This window comes from Microcaecilia unicolor, chromosome 12, assembly GCF_901765095.1.
Source record: "Microcaecilia unicolor chromosome 12, aMicUni1.1, whole genome shotgun sequence".
NCBI lineage: Eukaryota > Metazoa > Chordata > Amphibia > Gymnophiona > Siphonopidae > Microcaecilia > Microcaecilia unicolor.
Genome location: NC_044042.1, coordinates 48,700,089 through 48,722,282, shown reverse-complemented (window position 1 = coordinate 48,722,282; position 22,194 = coordinate 48,700,089). Strand labels below are relative to the sequence as shown.

Below are 22,194 nucleotides of genomic sequence, written 5' to 3'. Positions count from 1 at the left end.
GACGTGGGGTAAGGAATAATATATTGTAGAGGAATATATTCGAGTTATTCCCCAAGTTTTCCACGTCATCACTGTGACCCCTGACGCAGGTGCTAGTCACCGAAACACGGCCCGTGTCAGGTCTTTTTTGTCAATGCTCATTCATTAAAGAACTGTGTTCCATTTTTAAAGGCCCGTGGTGCTGTTTTTTTTGTTTGCACATATTTTATAATCATTAAATAATGAAGCAGCACAATTAACTGTCAGCCAATACACAAGAAATAATTTTTTGCTGTAAAAATCACTGAAAATTATTTGCTTTGCTAAGGAAGAGCAGCAGAGTGGGTGCAAAAAAAAAAAGATTGTTTTCAATAAACGAAACCTCAAACGCTCCTAATAGTAATACTTTTTTAATTTAAACTTGCTATAAATTCTGGAACACCATTGCTATCATTGGATTCGCATGGAAGAAAAAAAAAAGAAACAGTGAAAAAAATCTGGTTCACCGGAGAAAAATCCCATTGCTGGGTAATATAAATGCAAAAAATTCAACAAACCCAATCTATTGTCACTCTATGCCAAAGCAAAACTTTTAAAAAGCCCTGTGTAATTATTCTTATAATTTTTATATATGGCCTACTACACACTTGGTTGAAATCTTCAGATTTACAAGAAGACACGTATCTGTTATATTGAAAATGCTATAATGTCATAGCTCTGATGTTTTTCTCCAAGGCATCACTTCTCATGTAGTTTGACCTCTAAAAGGAATACAACAAGCATCTCTATTTCATCTCATGTAGTCCAAGAGAAATGCCCTTACATCAATGGCCATCAACCATCTTGTCGTTTTTCTTTCAAACAATCACATCTCCCAAGCAGCCTTCTCCTAGTTGGTGGCCAATCTGCAAGACACACTTTATCCGACCTTTATTTTAAAAAATCTGTTTTTGCACCCACTCTGCTTCTCTTCCTTAGTAAAGCAAGTAATTTTCAGTGATTTTTACAGGAAAAAATTCTTTCTTGTGTATTAGTTGCACATATTTTATGTACAGTACCTATTTTTATTTGCAGATACTCACACACAATTGCACTTGCGTCTGAGCAGGTTTAAATTTGTGCTTCTATTTCCCTGGGTGACTTAACAAAGCCATATAGGTGCATATGTTGCCTGTTTAAAATAGACTCAATATATGCCTTTATGTGCCTTTCCTGCCTAGGTGCCCTGTTTATAAAATTGCCTTACATGTGTGCAAGGAGACTAATACTTGGAATATGTCCCTATGTTCTGCTTCTCCAGGCCCCAAAGAAGGAACTACAGAATGGAGTAATCCGTGGATACCAAATTGGGTATCGGGAGAATGGCCCTGGCAGCAATGGGCAGTACAGCATTGTGGAAATGAAAGCCACGGGCGACAGCGAGGTCTATACCCTGGATAACCTGAAGAAATTTGCTCAGTATGGGGTGGTGGTGCAGGCCTTCAACCGAGCTGGGACTGGCCCTTCCTCCAGTGAGATCAATGCTACTACGCTAGAGGATGGTACGTGGGTGATGGAGAATCATCCACACTCTCCTGTGCCAGTGGAACAGCAGCTGTGCATCATTCCTCCTCTCCTTTTATCTGGTTGTGTCTCATGCCACTTTTCTCTCTCCCTTCTTTTCCTGTGGTCCCCACTACCTCTCTATTATATTCTGTGACTTCTCATGCTATCCTCTTATTTATTTATTTATTTATTTATTTATTTATTTATTGCATTTGTATCCCACATTTTCCCACCTCTTTGCAGGCTCAATGTGGCTTACAATACATCATGGATAGTGGAAGTGTGAGGAGAGTAGACATTTGGTGTTACCGAGGATTAGGTTACATGGTAGAGTAGTACATAATAATAAGAGAAAGGAAAAAAAAGCAGAAGGCATTAATTTACATTCAGGGTATATGTGGGAAATTCAGATGACTTCTGTCTTTTGGTCTTGCTTCTTCAGTCTCCACTGATATTGCTCTTTTCCGTTAGTGTTTCACATTTTCATGTCATCTCCTTTTCTCAATCCTCCTCTTTTCTGTTGTGTTCTCCTACTTTCTGCCTCTTGTTCTTTTCTGCTTTCCCCCTCCTCCTCCTCCTTTCTCAGATTCTTTTTTTTTTTCTGGTCTCTCAGTAAAACTGGTCTGCATATCTGGGGTGTATAGCAGAGGACCTCAAGCCCTCCTCCAACATCCACCTTTAGCTGACCGGAACATCTAATTGTCGCCAGATCTGAGCCAACATACAGAGCTATCATTTTTTGGTAACAGCTGGGTATGAAGCTGTAAAGACTACAATTTGTTCCTGGTTGACGGATTACATGGGGGCCTCTCTTTATTTCATTTTTTTTCCTTTTAACTTAACCCATCTTTCTTCCTAAGAACAAAGGGACCTGAGCCTGTGTGCTGAAGATCTTGAGACCAAATTACAGTGGATTTGTAGCCCAATGAAAGGGATGTCAGAGTGGATTTACAAGTCAATGATGATTATTTAATGAGTGCAGAACCCTGTAATCTTCCAGGAGCCGCTATCCAATTCAATATTAGCTGGCCATTTATCAGCCGAGCGTGTGCTGCTGCCACCTCTCACACGTCACAAACCAGCCCCAGGACCCTGGACTCCCATTTCTGTGTTATAACTCCTGCCAGCTTCTCAGTAGTGGAATAGCAGGCATGCTGCAGGGCAGAGATGAGATACATTTGCAGAACTGTATGTATGGGTCTTGTTACTGGAATAGGGAATATTGCTAGGCAGTAGTGAGGTACACCAGCAGAGCTGTGTATGAGGGGGGTCTCTATACTGGAATAGGGGGTACTGCAGGGCAGGAGTGAGTTGCAGGGGCATAAGTTCAAATCAAGGGCCCTCGTGGCAAGTTTGGAAAAGGCCCCCAGAAAGAGGTCAACCTCAGGAGATCTAGGATTGGTGGCTGGATCCTATTTCTCCTTGGGCCCCTCTGCCGGGGGGGTGGGGATTACCAGTGAAGTGCACTGGCATAGCTATTGTGTTGCCTAAGGACTGGATTTGAGTGATTGAACCCTCAGGAAAGCACTGGCACAGAATAGGTGAGAAGCTGTTCTAATCTCTGAGCCTGCTGCTTTCTCCTGTGTTTGGGTTACATCTTGCTCTGGATTGACGTCCCAGTCACCCCCCATATCCTTTCCAGAAGAGAAGCGAGAAACCAAGAAGTTTCTCATGCCTTTCTGCAGTAGTTTTTCATACTTAATTAAAGAGCTCGTTAGCCTGTCAAAGCAGGCTCGTTTCCTGGTGGTTGCAGCACTCCTGGAGGAGCATTCAGGGACCCCTGGTAAAGCAGTGGTGTCTTTCCCATAATTATATTACCTTCATTTTGCTCCAACTGACAATATGTATTAGTTTATTATCATCAGGCCCTAATTACATGCTGCTTATATTTTTACACCTAAGTAATATGAAACAATAACAGTCCTTTAAAAGGGATCATTATAATGATATATTCTCTAGTAAATGCTCATAAAAATTAAAGTTGCTTCTTATGGGGGCCGAGAGATCTAATTACCTTCTAGTAACTTATGGAAATTTGTTTCTCCTCTTACAATATACTGAGGAATCATTAAACATTTACAGTTTGCTTATTCATACCCAGGAAATGCATTTTTAAAAGTGAAGAAGACATCTGTTTGCCCCATTCTGCTTACTTTGATTGGTTTTGGTAAACAGGGAATATTGTAACGTTTAAAATCGTGCTTGTAGTCACAGACATATGCCCCACATGCTCCAGGAGACGGAGTAAGCAGGACAGTGCTGTTGTCTCTGCCTCATTGTCCTTCATTTGTATCACTTCCTGTGTTGACTGCAGATTGGGATTGTTCATTGTTTGCAATGTGTTTGTGGCTACCCATGTGGCTATCTGTGTTGAATGTTAGGTGAGAGTGTAGGGTGTGGCTACACAGACCTGAGTATGTTTCCATTCTCTTTCAGTGCCCAGTCAGCCCCCTGAAAACGTGAAAGCGCTCTCCATCACCTCTGATGTGGCTGTCATCTCATGGTCTGAGCCACCACGTAGCACTCTGAATGGTGTGTTGAAAGGATACCGTGTTATCTACTGGTCTGTCTACCCGGATGGTGGTGAGTTTCATAGCAGAGAGTGGATGAGGCAGCCCCTACACTTACATCTTGCCAGGTTCCCATGCAGAGTGCTCAGCTTTCAGGTCTCCCTCTACAGAGCAGACCTACAGGGCAACTTCAGTCCTGTAAAGGCTAAAGATACCTGCTACTGTTGTGAATGATGGTTGTGCCTGCTAGGCCATAGAGTATGAGAACTATGTGTACAAGAGAGGGAATATGGGAATTGTGTATATGGAAAAGGAAGTGCATATGGATCATGTAACCAGGTTGAAGAAACTTGTGGGAACTGTCTACATGGAAAAGAGAGAACATGGGGATCATGTAACCAGAATAGGGTGCTCAGGGGCTGTGTACATGGGAGAGAACACCGGGATTATTTTGAATATGGGAGACATACAACCAGGAGAGGGTGTACAGGAGGAGCTGGTTACATGAGGGAGGATAGGCAAGGATTGTGTACATGGGAGAGAGATTGTGGGCACAGTGGCAATGGGAGCATAAGTGCTTAACTCTTGGGTTGAAGTGGAGGGAGTTTTCCTGTGAGAGAAACAGTTTAGGGGCTAAGTCTATGGGTGAAGGGAGTGCATGTTATGTGAGGATTTTCTGTGCTTGACGATGTCTAAAATTTACACCTGCTTTGTTTGCAGAATGGGGAGAGATGCAGAATCTGACTACCACGCGGGAGCGCGTAGAGTTGAAGGGCCTTGAGAAATTTACCAATTACAGCGTGCAAGTGCTGGCATACACGCAGGCTGGGGATGGGGTGCGCAGCAGCGTCCTTTATCTGCAGACCAAGGAGGACAGTGAGTACACCTGGGGAAGAGCCATATATTCACTACTAATCCCTTTCCCCTCTCCTTCGCATGGAAATCTGGAAGGGATGAGTCACTGATATGTAGGACCATGATCCATGCAGGCATGCTTACAGAAGAAGGCCTGGTACTGAAAGGTTCATATCCAGAGATGGCTTCCTTCCCTTCCAGTTCATGGACAGAGAAGCCATCAATCACCCAGATCCAGCATCAAAAGTATGTAGAAAGAAACTAGAGATAGGATCATTATGCCGTTCACTGTTCCCATGGATAGCCTGACCAAAGACTTTCTGAATCATGGAATCATCACCTTCTCGTTCCCTTGTGACATCACAATCTGTCACTGTGGCAGTTGTTGACATGTCTTCTGTGCAGAATTGACCAATTTAAATGCCTGGTGCGAGGATGGATTAGAAAATGAGCTGAAGTCACAAAAGAACCACCCTGCCCATCCCCCCTGTTCCCCTTCCCCTGTGGTATTTAGTAATCCACAGCAGCATAGTAATTTGAGAAATTCTGGGAGAGCCCTGATCCAGGCCTTGGGAAATAATACCCCTCCCCCATCCATTGGCAATGACATAGATTCGTTCATTCTACTGTCCTTCAGAAGGTGATGAGCCTAGCCCTGGGACAATCTCTTCTTGACCGTTAGTTGCAGGGAAAGAATGTCCATTCAGGAAGGGCAGGAGAATGCACAAAGTGTGTGTATGTACCTTAAGTAGGTTCTTCTTTTTCATTATACTACTTTTTCCCTATTAATGTCACAGGCCTCCTCTGCATCATTCTTATTGTCATTGATTTAAGGCAAACCTGAAGCAGTTCCTAACAAACACCCTATTTGTTATTCACAGAGAGCTTTGGTCTTATACATTGCACTTTGGTGGTTTTCTTGAGGGGAAGGGTGGTTCTTTGATACATCTTTTTAAAGAGAAAACAGGATACTACTTCTGTATAGTGAAGTAGGTTCTGCAGGTTTGAAATAGGCTGAGGGCAGCAGCCCTGCATGTACCCTAGAGAGACTGGGCTCCTGAGCTTCCCAAATACACTTTCTCAAAGGCTCCTGGGTACTATGTCTGTAGCACATTCAGAAACCAGGGACTTCCCTTCATAGAAACATTATGGCAGATAAGAGCCAAATGGCCCATCCAGTCTGCCCATCCACAACAACCACTATCTCTTCCTTTTCCTAAGTGATCCCACGTGTCTGTCCCACGCTTTCTTAAATTCAGACACAAGTCTTCATTTCCACCACCTCCACCAGAGGCGATTCCACGCGTCCACCACACTTTCCGTGAAAAGGTATTTCCTTAGATTACTACAGAGCCTAGAACCTCTTAACTTCATCCTGTGCCCTCTCATTCCAGAGTTTTCTTTCATTTGAAAGAGGCTCATCTCCTGTACATTAATGCCACAGAGGTATTTAAATGTCTCTCATATCCCCTCTCTTCCGCCTTTCTTCCAAAGTATACATATTGAGAGCTTTAAGTCTGTCCCCTAATGCTTTATGAAAGAGAACACTGACTAATTTTGTAGCCTCCCTCTGGACCGACTCCATTCTGTTTATATCTTTTTGTAGGTGCAATCTCCAGAATTGGGGCCTCACCAGAGACTTACATAAGGACACTATCGCCTCTTTTTTTTCCTGCTAGCCATCCCTTTCCTTATGCACCCGAGCATCCTTCTGGCTTTGATCATCACATTTTCTACCTGTTTGGCCACCTTGAGATCATCAGACACAATCACCCCCAAGTCTCACTCTTCTCTTGTAAACAGAAGTATTTCTCCCCTTACACTATACCTTTCCCTTTGATTTTTGCAACCTAAGTGTATGACCCTGCATTTTTTTAGCATTAAATCTGAGTTGTCAACTGCTGAACCATTCTTCAAGCTTCGCCAGATCCCTCCACATGCTTTCCATGCCCTCCAGGGTGTCTACCTCATTACAAAGTTTGGTATCATCTGCAAAGAGACAAACCTTACTAGACAGTCCTTCCATAATATCACTTCTTTCCCTCATTCCCATTCCTGCAGAGTTTTAATGGAAGATGTGGCCTGTTTCTACATAGTGTTGGCCCAGTTTCTTGTGTATAGTAGACTGAATATGCAAAGCACCAGAGTTGTAATGCACTCCATGCCTATTTGTATGCTGCATGTGTTCTGCTTTCTTAGGTGGCTGAGGACTCATTGGGAAAGACTCACGTTCAAGACTCTGCTCTAAAAAGATCTTTAAATTCTGTTAGGTCTTTCTTACATATTTCTCTGTCCTTTAGCCCAAAATGATCCCTTTATCCAGAGCAGTAACTACATGAAGTACCTGTGCTAGAATTCAGTGTTATATCATTGTTATGATGCTCTCAGATCTAAAGGGAAAGATAGCAGAAAATCTTGGTCATGATTTCTGTGGTACCCAAGATTTTTGTTCCTCCAGCAGCTCAGCCAGAACCTGTCAAAGGAGGCCAGTAGTCATGCTTCTTTTGTTTTGGGTAAAGTTAACTGTGTCCCCCATGGTGCTGGCTATCTGAGGAAGATAATGGAATCACAGCGAGAGAGGTATAATAGTGAGTGAGTTGTAGGATCACAGGCTGCAGGAGGCCCCATATGCCACCAATGTCTCGTCTACAGTTCTCCTTCTCCAGGTCTCTCGGGAATGGAGTTAGATTTATATTTTGTTCTGCTGTAGAAACCGCACTGTATAAATTTCTAAGACGTTCATGAATTAAAATATGTTGAAATATCAGGAGCAGAGGCACACTGGGCACAGAGATCCACATCCCATAGGCATATTTTACATACTACTCCTGGGGCATTCTGCACAAACAAAATGAAAAGTTCTTTGCAAAATTCTGTGTACTTTTTATTTATCGAAATAGCACAATATAATCATTTGAACTGCAATAAAAAGAAACAATTTGTAAGATTATTTGCAGAATTTGCTCAACAATACTAAAAAGGGCATCTTAAGGCCTGACTGCTCCTCAACCAGGCTTCAGACTCCTCACAACTTCCTCCCCGCCCCCCTTAGGCTTGATCCCTCTATCTTGTACCTGATGCTCCAACATGTTCCTGCCCCCTTCCTGCAATTTGGTGCCCCAGCTCACTCTGTTTCCACCCCACCACACCAATTACTTGTGCTTGATTCCCTTCAGCTCACTTCTGCACCTCTCCACAGGCTCAGTTCCCCCCTCCCCAACTCACTCTTACCGTTTTCCTAGGCTCAGTCCCCCACCCTAACTCTTTTGCTCCTCCCCAGGCTCAAACTCTCCTTCCCAGACTCAATTCCTTACCCCCCCCCCCTCCAGATCACTCTTGCTGCTCCCCAAGCTCAATCCCCCCTCTAATTCACTCTTGTCCCAGGCTCAAACTCTTCTTTCCAGACTCAGTCCCCACCCCCCACACACTCCCCTCATATCACTCTTATCCTCCCAGCTGTCTCTGGCACTCCTCTTTGCCATAGGCTCAACACCCTTCTTCCTCAGTTCTAAGCTCACTGCCCTGCTTGCTGTCCTTCCTTGGTTCTGACTCAGTTCCCCAGTCTTCCTCCAGCTGCAGGTTCACAGACTGACCATTGGTAGGGTCTTTGATCCTTTCCTCTGACAGGCATTCTTCACATGGTAACCAGCAGTTTGCTATGTAAGAATTACTGTATATTTCTGTTTACATTTTTTTTTTTTTTGCATTATCTGTGCATGGCCTGTCGAGCTGAGTTGAAGGATTAGCAGTCACTGTGTTTGAGCTTCATTATGAAATACCCCCAGGAGTGAGTTTGCTGCAACGACACCTTCTATACCATGAGCATTTCTCAAAAGAGAGAGAGAGAACCAAGCCAGGCAGGATAGGCAGGAAGAGGTAAAACTGAATATATGTAGAGTCAGATTCATTCAGGACAGTTTTCAAACTGTACCGCACTGGTACAAAATTGATGGGTATGCATTTACTTTATTACATTTCATTGATCGCTTCATCAAGCATGTTCTGGACTATCCTCCAGATTCTATATAGTGCGCCTAGAGATTTGCACCGGCACGCAACTTACAAGCTTAACAGGCTAATGGCTTAGATTGTGAGCTCTCTAGGTACAGAACAAGTATCTGTATGTAATGTGTACAGTGCTGAGTACATCTAGTAGCATTATAGAAATGATTAGTAGTAATAGTAATGAGCACTAATAGCAAGCAATAATGAGCACTAATTGGCACTAATTAGAATTTATGCACACAACTTCCTAAGCGTGTTCTGTAACAAAGTGCACTGAACTTCTAATATGTGCAAGCAAAAAGGGGCGTGGTCATGGGTGGGGAAGTGGGCGTTTCTGGGCATTCTGAAATTTACACACATAGTTATAGAATATGGCCCAGTGCGCGTAAATCTACACGCCGAGATCTACACCATATTTTCATTGGTGTAAATGGATGTGCGTAGTTTTAGGCGCTGAGTTAACAATCAGCACCTCAATCTAGGCATTGATTAGAGAATACGCTTAGTCGGCACTGATTTCGGCTCCGATTTTTAGACGCCATATGTAGAATCTCCCCCTATGTGCTTTTTCTTAAAGGGAAAGCAAAAGTGTGTGTGTGCTTTCCGTATGCAAATTGCACAAGGAAGAAGACTCTCACAGCAACCTGTTCCTGTGTGGGTTCTTTATTCTGATGAAAATTTGCATACTTCAGAACTCTGCATGTTTTAACCTCCCCTGACCTGATCACAGCCCTGCAATGCCTTTACCAAAATGTAGATAAGTGGGCATGATATAGAAAAACCCGTGCACTTTGATTCATATACCAGGTGGGCAATTTTCAAAAAGCCCTTTTACCTGTGCAGTTGCATAAGTTCATGTTAAGAATGAAATTTCATAAAAGGCCCCCAGAGAGGGAGGGGGTATGGGTGAAGGGGTATCTATCTCCAAAGATCTAGAAGCAGCTGAAAAGTGGGCTTCCTTTTTCCTTGGGCCTCCCCCCCCCCCCCCCCTGCACTACAGGAGCCACTTGGATAGAATTTACACCACTGGACCCAGGTAAATAGCTTTTGGAAAATTACCCTCTCTAAAGGTGTACAACTGTACTTAAAAAAAAAAAAAAAAAAAGCCTTCACTTCCTAATCATATTTCACATCTCTCCCACTACAGCAAAATCAACCTCATCCTCTGAGACCCCAGCCCTATTGCTACCAATCCCTGAGCTCTCTCAGAGATCCCCAGTCACTGATCCCCATTCTCTCGCCAAGACCCACAAATGATGCAGACAATCTTAGTCACACACTATTAGTGAAACCACAACATCCAGTAAGGACTGAGATTCAATATAGTTGAATTTTGATCTTCACATCATATTAAGGAAAAAGAAAGATTTCAGAAACCGCAAGACAAAAATAACTTCATATAACCTTTTCTTTTGTCTCTAAAGCGGTTCAAGTTTCATTGGTCTTAAAAACTCCGAAGTATTTTTGATGATGTGATGCCAAAAGTGACTTATATATTTATAACATTTAAACAGTCATTTTGTAACTTTTTGTGATCTATGCAATTCAATTTCAAATTTGTAAAAATCATCAAAGAATGAGCAGTGAGCTGACTGGGCACTTATCTTAGTTCAATCCCAACAAAGGCCACCGTTTCACTATGCTTTCTGGCTTCCTCAGGGGTTTCATCTAACATGCTTCAAATGTCCAAGCATTCTGTCCCAGGCAAATTTCTCACCGTGGGATTATAATAACATAATCTCAAATGCTGCCCCACACCAAAAAAAAACCCCCCTTTTAAACTTTTGTTCTGAAAACCTCAGCCGTGTAACTTGTGAGCAATCTTTCAGTGCTGCAAGACTTTAAAACACCAACCTCTTCATCTGTATTCAAATATTTTTCTAACAAAAACTTTGCTGTATATATCAGATTTTTACATATATTAATGTTGGTAAATATCAATTTTCAATTTTTCCCAAATATTTCTAGCAAAATAGGAGAATACTCATTTTAAAACTGTATACAGTATCAGTCAAATAGTAGACTCAACGTCCAACATGATCATGTTTCGCCTATCCAGGCTGTCTCAAGGACCATCCCCTAAATCGCCTTAAGTGCCATCTTAGCTCATAAATATAAGGATTCCTCCTGCCAAGATCTTGGAACTCCTCTCATATGAGGAAAGGCTAAAGAGGTTAGGGCTGTTCAGCTTGGAAAAGAGACAGCTGAGGGGGGATATGATTGAGGTCTACCAAATCCTGAATGCTGTAGAACAGGTAAAAGTGAATCGATTTTTCAATCTTTCAAAAAGTACAAAGACCAGGGGACATCAATGAAATGACATGGAAATACTTTTAAAACAAATAAGGAGAAATAGTTTTTCACTGAAAGAATAGTTAAGCTCTGGAACTCTTTGCCAGAGGATGTGGTAACAGCAGTTATCCTATCTGGATTTAAAAAAGGTTTGGACAAGTTCCTGGAAAAAAAAATCCATAGTCTGTTATTGAGATAGACATGGGGGAAGCCACTGCTTGCCCCGGGATTGGTTGCATGGAATGGTACTAGTAACTGGGTTTCTGCCAGGTACTTGTGGCTTGGATTTGCCACTGTTGAAAGCAGGATTCTGTGCTAGATGGACCATTGGTCTGACCCAGTATGTCCTAGTCTTATGTTTTCTGTCTGAGACCCCCAGCTCTATTACGGCCAATTTCTTATCTCTCTTTGAGATCCCCTGCTTTTAATACTGCTGACCCCAGAGCCCTCTGAGACCCCCCCCCCCCCAGCCCTATTACTGCCAGTCTCCTTTACCTCAAACAGAAATATAAAGGAAGGACATGGGGACACCACAGCAAAACACCTTCCACTCTAAAAATGCTTCTCAGTTTTAACCCTGGAATTAATATTTTTCCCAAGAAACAATAACAAAAAAGTGATCCACAAATATATATTCATTCAAAAAAAACAGTGACAACAAACTGTCAAAGATCTGAGGAAAAAAGGAAGGAAAAAAGCCTCAACTCCAAAGATAATCCTATATGGTCTACTCTCCATCATCGGCTCAGAAAAACCTTCCAATTCCATATGAATATAAGTGAAATCTTTTAAACAGTAACATCAAATGTAAAAATTTAAGAAATTGCTTAAGTCTTATAACAAAATAGTCGTTTCATTAGTACTGTACTTAACTGTTGAGGGGTTGGTTTCCTTCTGGTGCTTATATCACTTTTACTCATTTTCATGTGTGTTTTTCTCACATTCTTTCATAACTTGTTCTATACACAGTGCATGAAACACTTAGGCACCACAAGTGCTGGCTCAGACACTCGGAGCCGCTGCACTGCTCTTACCACCTTGGCAGGCCTTGTTTGCTTTAACACTGACCCAAATAAATTCTCCTCTAGTTCCAGGCCCTCCTGCTGGAATTAAAGCTGTTCCTTCATCAGCTAGCAGCGTGGTAGTATCCTGGCTTTCCCCTTCCAAACCGAATGGTATCATCCGAAAGTACACCATTTTCTGTTCCAGCCCGGGTTCAGGACAACCGGTGAGTTGATCATGAAAGGAAGATTTAAGGAGGGCCAGCAATATGTAATCATACTGCAACTCTGGTTGTGTCCCCTGCATGTGTGTGGGCAATTTGGGAATTGGGGGGCAGGGGTCTGTACATCCATTCCCGGAGCTTTGCTGTATAATTCTCAGTGGCAGGGCCTTTGCTGTGATGTTATTAGTCTTGGCAGCTGAGACACCCTCTTGGTGCTCCTATCTGAGTTAGGATACAGCTAGGAAGGATTTGAGTCATATTTGGCTTTCACCTGATCTTATTAAATAAGGAAAGCAAAAGAAAATGAGATACAGTATTATCTAAGCATTTTCATGGTGTAAGGTACAACATCCTATTCTGGGTACACAATCTGGATAAGAGCAGAATATAAATTATATTAAAATCCCTTGGGGGCCAGGCCTGAGGATTCTTGCCCCCCCCCCCCCCCCCTCTTGGCAGCCCTGGAAATTCCCCTTGTAAAATAGCTGTCTAGAAAAGTTTGTCACTGCTCTACAGAAGAATAATACGGGCAATTTTCAGCCGGTGTTGGGTAACATACTGTCCACTCGACGCTGGTGCTCAACCTGGATATTCAATGCCGGGCCATTTCTGGCGACTAGGATTGAATACCCAGGGGGTTTTGTGGCCAGCTCTAACTTAACTGGCTAAGCGAATATTCAACGCTGGCTGGTTAAGTTAATAGTGGGCAAAGATAGGACTGCTATTTATACGATCCGATTTGCCAGCTAAACTTAGCCAGCCAGTGCTGAATATTCGTGGTTAGCCAGTTAAACACTATTTAACTGGGCAGGAGCCATTCTTGGCTAGTTAAATAGCGCTGAATATCAGGGGGGTGGGGGATATGTCTTTAATGCTCTACAGGAAAATGCTTAGAAACTCTCCAACACAATAAATCCTGAGAGGAGAAACAGTAGGTAATAATCAAATACTCCTCATTATGCTTAGTCTTGTAAAATGCACAGTATGCTGTATAATATAAATGAAATATTATTGAGACCTTCAGGAAAATGCATCAGTTTTGAGGCCTCTTTGCATACAGGTGATAGGACTTGCAGGCAATGTTGTGCAGGATTTCCAGAAACTCATGCATATCATCGGACCCTTCCAGTCTAGCCCAGTAAATGGTATCGCTGTCTGCAATCAAGATCAATATGTGTGGTGACTTTGGTCTTTTTCAGGAAAAGTCTGTTCACAATTTCAGATCTCTGCTGTGAAACCCTCCAAGTGGGCCTGACGCAGTGACCAAAAGCATCCAAAAACTAAAACTATGGTGCTCATTTTTGAAGCATATGGATGTCTCAAAAGACCGAAATGGACATCCATGTGCTTGAAACGTCCAAATCCTGATTTTGCAAAGATGGAATAGGGGTGTCCAGCACTACAGTAGATCCAAATAGTAAAGGGGCCTGTTCTGGGCGGCTCTAGGGAGGGCCTCAAATCTGTATTTTCAACAGCAATAACTGAAGGAGAAGAAACGTCCATATCTAAAAAGGACATCCTTATTTAGACCTGTTTCAGGAACATCCAGGCTACAGAAAAGTGCTTTCATTGAGCAGCTGCCCACTGGAAGGATTAAGACATGACATCTCCTTAACCCCACAGTGGTTATTGTCCCCCACCCTCTCCCCTGAAAGTGAAACGAGAAGGGGATACCAGACTCTGACAGCTTCAGGTATTAAGGGTATTAAACGAGTAGAAAACAGGTCTCCTTTTTTTTTTTGTGAGCCCTCCAGAAACACAAAAATACCCTACTGTACCTAAATATATGAGACACCTGCAAGCCTGAAGGCTATTGAAGTAGTGTATATATTTTTCTGTTCCTGGAAGGCTCACAATTACAAAATAAGAGTTAATGTGGGATTTTTTCACGGAGAGGGTGGTGGATACATGGCATGCCCTCCCTCGGGAGGTGATGGAGATGAAAACTCAGGAGGTCGTGGAGATGAAAACGGTAATGGAATTCAAATATGCATGGGATAAACACAAAGGAATCCTGTTTTGAAGGAATGGACCCATGAAATCTTAGCGGAGATTGGGTGGCAACGCCGGTAACTGGGAAGCAAAACCAATGCTGGGCAGACTTCTACAGTCTATGCCCTGATCGTGACTGAATAGATAGGGATGGGCTTGAGTGTAAATTTTAAGGGGCTTCGAGGGCTTCGATGTTAGCTTCAGAACTTTTAGTAGAAGAGTGCTGGGCAGTCTTCTACGGTCTGTGCCCTGAGAATGGCAAGGACAAATCAAAGTCGGGTATACATATAAAGTATCACATACCATGTAAAATGAGTTTATCTTGTTGGGCAGACTAGATGGACCATACAGGTCTTTATCTGCCGTCATTTAATATGTTACTATGAACCTGTGTCCACTTCACTATCCACTAGTCTGACCCTCTGCTCTGCATGGACGCCCGTGTGGCCATTTTCTAAAAATGCTGTCATACAGACGTCCATGTCCCTTGTTTTCCCCTGTTCAAAATTTGGATGTTTCAGTTTGTAAAATGGATGCTCATGCTGGAAGTTTCCAGCACATGGACATCCATCTCACGTATTTTCAAACAGGCTGCATCCTGTTCAAAGATACATGTGAGATGGACGTTCGTTGTGGACATTCTGACTTGGACATCCTTTTGAAAATGCTTCTCTATACAAATAAAAGAGCAACTGGCATAGTGAGAAGAGAATGAGACCAACTGGTTTGCATACAGTGTAAAGGTGTTCTTAAAGAGAAAGTTACATCACATCAAATCTCATTGCAACCATACATGTTATAATATCTTTATTATAAATCATTTACCACAAATACATTATATAATATGTAATATTAAAAATCAGCCATATTATTCTCACACTCCATGCACACTCTCACTATACCTACATACATATTACCCATATCATATATAAATATAGCATCTTAAACAAACACATATAACAAATGTTTTCACATGGCACGGTTTGTGAAAAAATATTTTTTGAAAAATAAGAGTCTTTATACTCGTCACCACAGTTCTATGTCTCACAAGATGGTAAATAAAAAAAAATCTACGTTTATCTCAACAGTTCTCCAATGCAAGGCATATATCCTTAGGGTTGAATCACCCCTATGCAAATGATTACTGTCCATTCACGACAACCTCCAAATTCCTCAAAATTATTTTTCACCGTTGACTCAATTGGGCCGCTTCACTCGCTCTTTGTTTTCACAGTCCGTGTCCAACTAATTGCAATATATTGAAATCCAACAGGTTGCATCCAAAATGCGAAACCACAAACGCCTTCGACCCTACATGGTCTGTGTTTCGCTCACCTGAGCGTCACCAGGGGTCAGTTGCCAGCCATAACAGGCGCATAGAACTCATACCGCTCTCATGCAGTGCAGCGGGTCTCCTAACAGAAAGATGCCCACGAGAAAGTTACAGTATATGCACTGTACACTCATGGATTCAGGAATAATGCTACTTAATAAGTTGGTGCTCTCAATACGTAATGTCCTGATCATATAGCTTTTCTAGACTTTTCAGGATCTTTGGTAGTTTTTCTCCTCTAAATCTTGAAAGCAGGGAGGGCCTTGGACCTATCAGCCCACTGGGAGGAATATGGGAGTGGAGCTTGGACAGGGTGGCAGTAAAGGGGCAGCAGATAGAGGAGCTAAAATAGATGTTTTCGCACTTTTACAATATTGTGTACAGTGAGGTTTGTGTAGTGGGACTAACTGGGTACTTCCTTTTCCGTAACCCTTAATATTAGCGAGAAGAACACCACCGTTCTACTTTTTTTTGCTGTCTGTATTTGGCAGATTGCTCCTGTTTGGCATGAGGAGTACTTTAGGAGAGGAGACAAGTCTGGGCTGTTTCTCTCTCCTGCTCATCTGCATCTAGGTCAGTTCATAGAGCCAACTCGTGAACCCCATTATTTCAGCATTCATGCCCAATGCACATGACATTCTCTGCCGCAGTGAAGTCACTGATGAGTCCTTTTCTAAAACATCTCTTATAATATAAGTAAATCTTGGCTGTGCTTGTGCTGTGGAAGGGGGCTGCCAGGCACACCCTGCTTATCAAATGCTCCATCTCTGCTTCATTTCAATATCTGAGCTCCTTGTTTCCAAGGCAACTGCATCTTTTCACCCAGGCAGCTGGTACAACCGCTGGGATCCAATATCATTTGCTTGGCCACTTGTCAAAACTGTCATTTGCTTAAAAACACAAAAATGTTGCACAGCAAGGTCTGTTTTCTGTGGGGTTTTATCCCCTTTCTTGAGTCCTGGAGATCAAGGGAACAGGGGGCATTAACGGTCATTTTAGAGCAATGCAGGTTGGGAGGGGTCGGGTAATATTTGTTCAGCATGTTGGTATAGTGGTTTGGATAAAAACACTACATTAGCATTGACAGAAAGTAAAATAGGACACTCTTGAGTTTCTGGAGGATCAATGAGCCCCATCTGCAGACTCAGACTGAGCTGGACTTGAGCTGTGTTAACACTGAATGTGCATTGGCAATTCTATCCCAATCTGTAAGAAGGTGAGGACAGGATGGAAGGGGGGGCGAAAGGTCAAGACAGGCAGTGGCTACTGAAATTACTCCTCTTTCCTTGACATTGTTAATTTCCCATGTCACATTGCAGTCTCCTGACACAGAGTAATTGTCCGTGATTGTAACATTTAGCACATCATTTTAGAAGCACTGAACAGCATTTGCACATTAGATTACATAAGTGTGTAAATGGTGATCTCAGAATGCCACTATTTACATGTGTAGATAGCCTGGGATATCTCAGTTCAAAGGGGCTGTGTGTGGAACATGGTTTGGGCAGGCCACAAAGTTATATGTGTATATCCTGTTTTATAATACTAATAGACCTGTATTTTGAAAAATGTCCTCCAAGGCACACATATATTTCTGCAAAGTGCTCGTTTGGGCCGGCACTTGAAACAAGTGCTGGGGGGGAGGGGGATAATTGTGTTTAACACCCTGGTACTTTCTATAACAGGGGTGGGCAACCTCAGCCCTTGAGGGCCGCAATCCTATTGGGTCTTCAGGATTTCCTCAACGAATATGCATGAGATCCATTTGCATGCACTGCCTCCTTTGTATGCAAACAGATCTCATGCATATTCATTGTATTAACTAACACTTCTGGTCACAGCACTCTATTTATCGGTTAATACAATTAATTCTTCTCAATTATAACCTAAATTTTACAAAAGTATATATTCAACCGTTACTAATACATCAACCGTATTAGTAACGGTTGAATATATACTTTTGTAAAATTTATGCATATTCATTGGGGAAATCTTGAAAACCCAACAGGGTTGCTTCCCTCAAGGACTGGGTTGCCCACTCCTGTTCTACAAGCTTTAAAATGTGAGGGTGTAATATTCAGCCCACAGCCATCGGTGGTTTTTAAATGCTGACCGCTGCTGGCTGAATTGTGACCACATATTCAGTGCTTGTCCCTATTAAGGTACCGACACAGCATTTTTGCTGTCCTAAGTCATCCGGGTACCGCCACTGAATATCGGCGGTACCCAGGTAACTCCTGTCTCTGCCCCTACTCCATCCCAAGAACACTCCAGCTCTAACTGAATAGTGCTGTGGTGGCCTCCTTGGATTTTCAGTGGCCCTTTCCAGTTACGTGCTGCCAGGGATGAATTAAGGCCAACTGATGCCCTAAGCACAGTCCAGCAGTGGTGCCCCTCGGCCCTTCCATTGCTTAACTGAAAAAGACATTAAGACTCAATAAGTACTGAGAAATATCATTATTGTACAAAACAAAACATCTTATATATTTCTAATGATTAGAAAAACACTGAAACTCACGTAGGATAATGGGTTGTGCAGATAGCAGTGAAAAGGCATGATAGCTAGGGGGAAAAACTCTGTGGTGCCCCCTTCATTGGTGCCCTAAGCACCTGCTTCTTTTGCTTAATAGTTAATCCAAGGTTGCATGCTGCTGTAAATCCATGGATCAACTGGTCAACTGGAGATATCCAAGTAGGATCCCTCACTGAATACCAGCCCCCTCAAAATTTATCTTTCAGAGTTTTGCTCCTTAATTGATTGCACTTACATATATAATTGTCTGAAATATGGCTCTTATACAGATGCTTGCTGGCATGTACACATATAAGTAGGGAAAATCCTACTACTACTACATATCATTTCTATAGCGCTACTAGACATACGCAGCGCTGTACACTTGAACATGTAGAGACAGTCCCTGCTCGAAAGAGCTTACAATCTAATCAGGACAGACAAACAGGACAAATAAGGAAGAAATTGCTAAGGTGGGAATGATAAAACAGACATGGATATTGAACAAGTGAGAATAGGGAATAGGAGTTAAAAGCAGCATCAAAAGATGGGCTTTTAGCCTAGATTGAAGATGGCCAGAGATGGATCTTGACGTACCGGCTCAGGAAGTCTATTCCAGGCATATGGTACATAAGATAAAAGGAACGGAGTATGGAGTTGGCAGTGGAGTAGTAGGTTACAGATAAAGAAAATGACGCCAGACTTACTGAACAGTAAATTGAGACTACCGCCGGCCAAACGAGGGCCCAGTGGGGGCAATCGGTCCACTGACTACATGAGTTACAAGATTCCTATGTAATTTTTAAACACACACATTTCTCTGTTTTGACCCCTGATGCAAGCGTTTGAGTCGGGTCTATTACTAAAGAACTCTTGTCTATCCCAAGCTTGAACGGACCACGGTGCCCTTGTCAATGCCTAAATATGGATATGCTAAAAATATAGGGCCTGATATTCATCCTAATTTAAACGGCCAGGAGAGGTTCCTGGACATTCAAATTGCCTTCCCTGGCATTTTCAGTGGTACCTAACCAGATATGCTTGCTGAAAACGCCCGGTTAGCACCCAAACTGAAACCGGCTATTATGTTGGTGCTCTGGGGACGGAGTCAGCACTTAACTGGTTAAATGTTGATATTTGGCACCTAAGGCTTCTTTTATCAAGCCGCGCTAGCGGTTCCCGCGCAGCAATTCTAATGGAGCCCATTCAAAGTGAATGAGCTTTGTTGGCATTGCTGCATCTGGAGCCGCTGACACAGCTTGATAAGAGTCCCTTAACCGGTTAAGATAATTATCTTTAGGTTTCTTTTCATAGCCAGTTATATTGCACTTAATCGGCTATGTTTTCTCTTGCTCTGTATACCCGGAAATTCAGTACCGGAGCTCGGGCTTGGCCCTTCATTGAATTTCCAGATATGGCACCAGCAGCGGTCAGCAAAACGCTGATTGCTGCCAGCTGAATATTTGTGCATACAAAGATGAAACTGAATATGGGCCAGTGAACACACATCCCTATCCTGTAGTCTGTACTACTCAAGTATATCTGAGCAAGTCAGCATAGAAACAGCTTTTTAAAAAAACTTCAGCCCACCAGTTTCACTATAGGTGGATATGGGATTATATCTACCACAGAGCTAAGGAGGAATTGGTCCTGGAGGACAGGGCACTAGAAAGTGCACTTTGGGGTGGGAATTCCAAAGGATGTGTTTCTCGCTTATATGCTGCACTATTGTCTTATCAGACCCCTATCCTGAGATATAGGCAACAATGGGAGTGGGACCTGGGGGTCAGCCACGATTTGAAGAGTTGGGAGAGGGCTTTTGGTTATATGTTGAAGGTTTCTGTCTCTAGATCTTTAGTTGAAAATGGATACAAATTGCTTTATTTGATGGTACTATACCCCCCCCCCCCCAAATAGATTAGCAAAAATGTATAAGCAGGGATCATCTGGCCATTGCTTGAGAGTATGTATAGTGGTGGGGGATATGTTTCATATATGGTGGTCTTGTCCCCAAATAAAGGCCTATTGGACAGAATTGCTTTGCCAAATTATAGGTACAGACTATCCAGCCACAGCGGACCATTGCCTCCTACACTTCAGACTATTGGGGTCCAACCTGCCACACACCACTTAGCCTCCGCTTTGTTAGCAGCGGGAAAAATCACACTGGCAGCAGCCTGGAATAGCCCCCTCCCACCCCTGATGGTGAAGGTCGTCCACATGATGGATCCACCTGTACCAGATGTTTAAATTGACAGCTATTCAATCTGGGCAAATTGTGCAATTTCACAAACAATGGGACAAATATACCGCCTTGGAGATCCCTCTCGGGAGTGGATCTCGATGCTCCACAGCTGATAGCACTACCTGTCTGACTCACTGGCCAGAATACGGGCTCTTCTGGGGGCGGGGGTGAGCCACCCTTGGATTTTGTGTTATGATGGGATGGGAAGGAGGAAGGGGTGGGAATTGGATAGCGCTATTAGTGTCTAGTCGTACCATTTTAACTGTAAGCACTGATTGTTTGTTCTATCCAAAAATCTTCAATAAAAAAAAAATGTCAGTCCCACGATGCATGAGGTTAGCATTGCTAGAACATGAATTTTAAAGATGTGGCCTCCATCTGGCCTTTTAAAGACGCCCAAGCAGTGCACACTGCTAAGAGAAATATCCAGACAACTGTGGCAATTATCCAGATATTCCTTTGGCTATTGACCAGACTGTATGTTTTCTGTGCTTGTGGATTGATGGTTTTTGCCTTTCTGCAGGCCCCCAGTGAGTATGAGACGAGCCCAGAACTCCTATTCTACCGTATCGCACACTTAACCCGTGGACAGAAGTACACATTCTGGGTGGCTGCTGTTACTTCAGCTGGCCGTGGCAACATCAGTGAGAAGGTCACCATTGAGCCTGCTGGAAAAGGTAGGTACGCTGCACCTCTTCTATCCTTCCTGTGAACTTCATTGTGCACTGCTTTGCACTTCGCCCTCTCTTTGCTGAGGTCAACACTTTTTTCTCAGCTATAAGTTCTGGAGGGCTGTTATTCAATATTAGCTAGTTCTAGAGTATTTTCAGAGGGCCTGTGCTATATCCCCAAGAGGTACAGAGGCTTAGTGATACTGTACTATAAGTCGCAGTCAAGAAATCACCAATCAGAACATGGTATATGGAACATGGTACATTTCAGCTCTTCCTGTGTTGTGTGAAAGAGTTATTTGCTGAACAAGCCCTGAACTTAGGCCTCATACTTTCATTTAGGAAACAACAGAACAGGTTGGGGGGGGGGGGATTGAACACGGAAAGGTTTGAATCTGCTTTTTTGTTATGTTTTCATGATGAGATGGTGGGGGGAGGAGATTGCAAACTGACAGCATCCTGTGTGTTGGGAAGAAGGTGTCGTCACATGTAAGACCCCCAAGTCTCTTCAGGTAAACAACTCACAGAGAGCACTTCGTTCCTGTTCAGTTGTTAAGTGCTATTTAATTATAAATTTGTTTTTTTAAATACATTGATGTGGCTATAAGACACTTCTGCTAGCGCTGTCAACTCTGACTCTTTGTGGCTGTTGTTAATTTTAATTTTTTTACTCACCCAAAATGAAGGCACTTGGGACACATTTCAATATGCAAAACAACAAAAAAAATATAAGCAGAGATACAGTGACCAGAATTGAACGCAGTATTCATGGTGATGTCACACCATGGAGCGATACAGAGGCATTATAATATTTTTGGTCTTTATTTTGTCAGCAGTCAAGGCCCTATTGAAATGCATTGGATGAATCATTTTGCCGGACAGAGCAAAAGAGGTTGTCTTTTCTTTAAATAATACGTGTGTGTGTGTCGTCTCCTTAACCAGGAGAGTTGGCCATTATGGGGCAGTGTCTCCAAATGGATAGAGAGGTGTGGTAGCCGTGTTAGTCCACTTTTAAAGGTAATCAATAGAA

At 42.8% G+C, this 22,194-nt stretch overlaps 1 protein-coding gene across 1 annotated transcript in view; it reads left to right on the top strand.

The window, feature by feature from the left end:
* DSCAML1 (DS cell adhesion molecule like 1) overlaps positions 1 to 22,194 on the top strand; it is a 465,245-nt gene that overhangs the window by 400,440 nt on the left and 42,611 nt on the right. Inside the window, 5 exon segments of the mRNA XM_030221589.1 lie at positions 1,280 to 1,520; positions 3,961 to 4,107; positions 4,755 to 4,910; positions 12,275 to 12,414; positions 21,017 to 21,170. Coding sequence (XP_030077449.1) covers positions 1,280 to 1,520; positions 3,961 to 4,107; positions 4,755 to 4,910; positions 12,275 to 12,414; positions 21,017 to 21,170 — 838 coding nt within the window.